Source organism: Cynara cardunculus, assembly GCF_001531365.2.
Source record: "Cynara cardunculus var. scolymus isolate 2C chromosome LG 1, CcrdV1, whole genome shotgun sequence".
Taxonomy (NCBI): Eukaryota; Viridiplantae; Streptophyta; class Magnoliopsida; order Asterales; family Asteraceae; genus Cynara; species Cynara cardunculus.
The window spans coordinates 30,925,055-30,931,335 of NC_037528.1; the positions used below are offsets into that span (position 1 = coordinate 30,925,055).

At 36.3% G+C, this 6,281-nt stretch overlaps 1 protein-coding gene across 3 annotated transcripts in view; it reads right to left on the bottom strand.

Annotated features, from left to right (window-relative positions):
- Nucleotides 1–1,215: 1,215 nt before the first annotated feature.
- The window catches only part of LOC112512516 (probable transcription factor PosF21), a 14,699-nt gene continuing 9,633 nt past the window's right edge, over nucleotides 1,216–6,281 (bottom strand). For all 3 annotated transcript variants that reach the window (XM_025118527.1, XM_025118535.1, XM_025118519.1), the window contains one exon: nucleotides 1,216–1,920. In XM_025118527.1, coding sequence (XP_024974295.1) covers nucleotides 1,511–1,920 — 410 coding nt within the window. In that variant the 3' untranslated portion in view covers nucleotides 1,216–1,510. The remainder of the gene's footprint in view (nucleotides 1,921–6,281) is intronic.

Here is a 6,281-nt window from a genome sequence, read left to right on the forward strand (position 1 = left end):
ACCTACACCTAATAAAATGAGGCATTGGGAGCCCTTTTGAAGATACCATGCAAGACACAAAACCCCTTTTGTGTCTCACTTCTCTCTTTTCTTTTTTTTATTTTTATTATGCTTTTAATTATTGTCTTTAATTTCTAGTTTAGTATTGTATTTCCTTGTACTTGTAATTTAGTTTTATATTAATGCAATTTATATTTCAGTATTATTTAATGTCTTACATTACTTTTATTATGTCTAACTAAATTACTCGTATGAGTGTGCATGTGAATTTAACTTAGAATGTTTATATAATATTTGGGTGTTTTTATCTTTTATCATTTCGTAACTTGGTCACTTAAAACGGGATTTAAACTCGACGCCGATAAGCCAATCACTTTGAAGTGTTAATATTAGATCTTAGACCTAGAGATGGGCGGATTTGAAATACGGCTTAAGTGATGCACAAAGAACTCGAAAGAGTCTTTGATAATTACGTGGAGACGCGAATTTTGTATGTATCTAGCTAAGGGTTAAGCAATAAATATTCTTATCATAAAGAGATTTGGGTAAGAATCGCATTCTTTTTATTTTTTTAGCTAGATCGGCAAGTCTCGAAGTGGTAAACATAAAAATCTTATGAAATTTCATAAGACCCGGTTATAAAAGTTCACTTTCGAAAGATTGGAGTTTTTATAAACAACTCATAAAAGTCTAACCATTTTATTGTTAATTTTATCTTAAACAACACTTGCACTCATGCCCATTATTTAATATTAAAAGTTTATTTCGTTATTTCGCTAGTTGGTCCTCTTTCGGTCTTTTTTATAAACAAAAATCCAACTTTTATTTACAACTCAAAACTCGTGCAAAAAGTTCACAAAAAATCTCTGAATCTCAATAGTCCCTTCCCTGTGGAACGATCTCGATATTTTTTTACCAATTTATTACTTGCAAGCAATCATAGTGTCAGCATGCACTTGCACCGCCATTGTGGAGACTTAGTGCCCACTGGGTGAACACGAATGATCCTAGCCTATCAAAAAAAAAAAATATATATATATCATCATCACAAAACACTACTTTCGAGTGGAATACTCATTGAATAATTAGACAATTCTCAAACCAAGCCACCCTTTGAGTCATGAACTACGGACCTTCATAAAAGAAATTATGTTATTGAAAATGCATTGTATCGGAATAACCCAAACCAAACCAAGATAACTCAACCATCCTTTCGAAAAGAAATTCTCTTTGAAGAAAAATGATCATTTCCCAACCATGGACAACAAATTTGACCCAATGCAAGTATTTCAGTTTTGCATAAATGCAACAGGATGTTCCCTATAATGCAACCACTGGTGAAAGCTCAAAGAAAAATACCCATGTGTAAGAAAGCTTCAACTTAAGTTGATTTCGACAACCTAGAATGGAATGGTCTTAAAAGATGCATATAAACAAAAGCTATTCTATCGGACAGATATTAACCACGATTTTTGCACAATAACTAACCATCCAAACCAAACTTATTTACTCAATCATTGGATGCATGGGGGTTGACATCCAAACCATGTTCTTTTAAGCTCAAAGATGACATGGAGCTTCTTGTTTTCAGGTCACCACTTTCCGACAAATGCTGTTCCTGCTGATGATGGTGAAGTTGCTGCTGCTGCTGCTGCTGCTGCTGATGGTGGTGGAGTTGCTGCTGCTGAAGTTGCTGGATCTGTTGCTGCTGAAACTGTTGTTGCTGCTTATGGGACTGTATCTGGAGTTGTTGAAACTGTTGTGCAGTTAACATTGTGTGGACGGCTTGGTTGTTGGGGTAAAACTGCTGGTTTGATCCAAAAGACGGAGGGAAGTTCATCATTGTTCCACCGTTCACAAGGTTCTGACCTGTAAGGGCTTTCAGATGCTGGATCTCCTCCTTCAGTGCATCGTTTAAAGCTACATGCAGCCAATAGCAGAAGCATGTTTCAGTACTCTAATAATAAAATTAGTATGAACAACTGATTCTTGGAGAAACAACCAAATGCCAACAAAACCGAGCATATTCCCATGCAGTATCATCAGATGGTCTAGGCATAAACCTCGACATTCTCCACACATCAACGAACAAATAAATCTACAATCTTTGCAATCAGTTTAAGAGTTGTCTTAACTTTTAGCTTCACATGGCAAAAATCTGCAATAAATTTTGAATTAACATAAAAAAACTGGTTCCATATTTTTAGGGTTCAGGTCTAGATATCTCTAAAACCACCCAACAATATTTTCTATGTACAATCCCCAACCAAACGCAACAGGTGAGGAAACAAACCATTTTGACCGAGCATCTTGATCTCATGATGGCCAGTAAAAGAAGCAGAATGCATCAGTAGAACTAGTGGTCCGTGAAGACTAACATTTCTTTTCCCTTTTTTCCTTGGAATTTATGAATCAGATAGATAGTTTATATGGGACTACCTTCAAACACGCTAATGTATCAAGTCAACAATTGATAACACTCATGGTGATGCAATCTGGCCATTCCACACATATCCACGTGTTTTAACACCTACACCCCTCGAAATGTATGATAGACATGATTGTAATACAGTTGTAAGTGCTGTGTGTGACAGTTGGGTTAAGCTAGCCTTTGATTAGCATATTGTGGTTTACTTTTTAATGTCATTATACTGAAATAATGCACATAGATGAACAATATAGACATACAGGATGTGATGATGCACATATTTTGGATGTACATGTGGACTTTACTCTGAATATTTTGTAGACACCATGACTTATTAGCTCCAGAATCAAATAATATTTTGGCAGGCTTTTAATCAATTTGGAAGGTACTTGTTACCATGTCCGATATTTCTTTCGTTTCCTCAGCAGTGAGTTGGAATATCCTTCCTCTGACTTTTCCAGCTTCTCGTTTGTTTCTATTAATGATTGCTATAGCTTTTTGCACATTCTTGGGCTTTGGGCAGTTGTACACAAGATGTCCGGTTGAACCACAATTGTAACAAGTTTTCCTTTCAGGACAATTGCTAGCCATATGACCAGGTTGGCCACATTTATAGCATACCTTGCTGCCCATCATACATTCTCCACTATGGTTCTTATTGCACTTGTGACAAATTGGTTTATCAATTGTCCGTGGACCAATATTCCTTGCTTTCTTGGATGTTCTGCCAAAGTTTTTGTCTTCAAACTTCCTTTTTTCGTTTGGTTGGTAGCCATTGGGCATATAACTATCTTTTTCAGCTAAAATTGCCAAATCTACAGCTTCTTGGAAAGTCTTTGGTTGAGACATATTGACCAATTGTTGCAAGTCCTTTCTTAAACCATGTATGAAACGATCTATGTTACGACCTTCTGTTATTATCATAGTAGTTGCAAATTGAGACTATTCTATAAATACTTCTACATATTCTTCCACATATCTATTTCCTTGCTCAAGTTTTATAAATTCTTCCTCCATCATTTTCACTCGGGTATTTGGGAAATACCTTTGATTGACTAGATGTTTGAATTCGTCCCATGACATCGTTGTTGCTCCCGTAATACCTTGGGTAGCGTGAATGGTTTTCCACCAATGGAGTGCATTCAATTTTAACTTGGTGGAAGCAAACCTTACTCGTTGATTAGGGGCACATTGACATGTTTCAAAACAATTTTCCATGTCATCAAGCCAATTTATCGCAGCTATGGGTCCTCCCTTGCCTTCAAATATAGGACTAGTAGTTTTGAATGCTTTGTAATCGCATCCTCGAGTTTGACCATATCAGGTTCATGTCTTATTTGATTTTCTCCGGTTGTTGCTCCATGTACTGAGCTTCGATTCATAGCTGCCTGAACTTGAGCTATTATAGCTAGTAGACTCCTGGATGCTTCGAGAGATTTTTGTTGCTATATCAATTCTTTCAGTAGGATTGACTGAATTTGTTGGCCTATCCCCTTGTGGGTTTGCTTCACGTCTACTTCCTTGTCTTGGTGATCTAGTATTCTCTGAATTGTTTCTATTTGTCCTTCGCGTATTCATTCTACAAAATAATATCGTAAGAATATAAAGATAAAATTCGATTTCATGTCATATATCGTACAAAATTGGAACATTTGATACAAAACTTGAGGATATGATAAACTTTTCCTCCTCTTTTTCGCTCCTATATATGTGTATTTGCATACATACATATATATATATATATATATATATATATATATTCTATCTGAAAATTATAAGGGGCATGATGGGTTCTTAAGAAGTCTCTAAATTGCCATGCTGGTTGGAGATCGAGGGTATCTTTTGCTAGGTGATGACATTTCTTAATCCATAGCTTAGCCCTCTTTGTCATGTGTGTTGCTTTATAGTTCCAAAAGCAGATCATATCCTTGATCCTTGCTATGATGGATCTTTTGGCAATCTTTATCTCTTGTCCATAGATTCTGCATCTAAGATCGAGTTCCCAATTTCTATTATCTAATTCGACTGCTTGATCCCGAACCCGTTCGTATTCTTCAATACTTATTGGTACCAAAATTAAATTTTCAATTTCTTCGTCGACCGGTACGTCCTCCTCTTGATACACATAATTAATTTGATCTTCTATGATAGTTTCATCATCAGATATGCAGTTATCCATATCATAGGCTGCCATAATAATAAAAACATATATCTTTTATATATATTCTTGGGATGATGATTTTACAAAATTAAAGGAAATAAGATATGAAACTTTTCCCTTTTTCACATCCCCATTCATCGATTCTAATTAATTAGTTGCTTCGCTCTTATATTATCTATTATTATTTTATCATAGTGGATTTTCAGTCACTTCTATGTCTCCTTTGGGTAGGGAGTCTATAGTCGCTGGCAAAGGAGTTCCTAATAACATGGTTGGCATAAGCCAATTCTTCTTGTAATCGGACAATTGGGCCTCGGTTTGATTTAGGAGTTGGAGAGCTCTTCCATTTCTTTCCTTGATTCCTTTAATTCATCATCGACAATTATAGTGTACAACCGGATCCTATGTGCTTCCTCTTGTGCCATTGCACACTGATGGTTGCTCTCAGTTAATGCAACTTCTAGTATAGCTTCTGAGGGAGCTTGGTTTTAAAAAGCGCGATGCGGTCCGATGCGTTAAGGGTCCCGGAAGCCGATGCGTGATGCGTGATGCTGATGCGCTCGCATCACGCACGTGATGCGCCCGGTATTCAAAAAATAWTTATAAATTAATTCTACATATCAATTTCTACCTTAAAAATACTTACCTATCAAAATACTTCATTTATAACATAAAGTAGTTAAAAAAAGTAGCATTAGAATCTTAAAAAGTTCGTGAATCAGAATAACAGAAGTACGTAACACACAAACTACTACCATGAAGAACACAATTACACAAGTAAATGTCTAATAGTCTCAATCCCTAAACTAAATGACCAACCAAGTAACCAACTAATACTCCCCAAGATCAGCATCATCAAACCCCAACACGGGTTCATCTCCCTCATCATTATCAAATCCTCCAATATCTGCTTCCACTTCAACTTCATCATCTTCATCCTGAAGAGCATGTTCTTTTCCTCTAGCACTTCTAGCTCTTGATGGACCCGACCCATCATCGTTTACTCTCCGGCTCCCTCTTGATGCTCTAGTGAGATGAGGAGTCTCATACGCCCCGGAAGCTCTACCTACGTCATCCCACGTTAGATCATCATCAATAAATACCAAATCATCATCTTCATCATCATTGTCCATCCTCCCCATCAACCACTCATTACTTTCATCTATGTCTTCTAGGATGATAGGATCACTACTTCCCTCCTTCTTATATCTACGTTGCAAGGCACGATTGAATTTCACATAGACCATGTCATTCAATCTTTCTTGTGCTAATCTATTCCGCTTCTTGGTGTGAAGCTGTCAAAAGTTTAATTGGATATTAGTTGATAACTTGATATATTTAAAATCATATACGAATTTATAATGTCATGTACGACACTTACATGTTGAAACACACCCCAATTTCTCTCGCAACTTGTAGCACTACAAGTAAGACTAAGAACTCGTATAGCAAACTTTTGCAAGTTGGGAGATGAAGATCCAAATGTTGTCCACCACTCCGCTATAAGGAACAAATATAAAAAAAGTAAAATATCCATAGTGTGTAAGTAACTAACTATAAAAATGTATTTTCAATTTAAGATGATTACCTGGTGCCATTGCCTTCCTTTGCCTAATAGCCGCATTTCTACCAAATAGTCCTTCCGCATTTTGATACTTGCCTAATTCTCTTAAGATTAGGTCTTCTACTTGA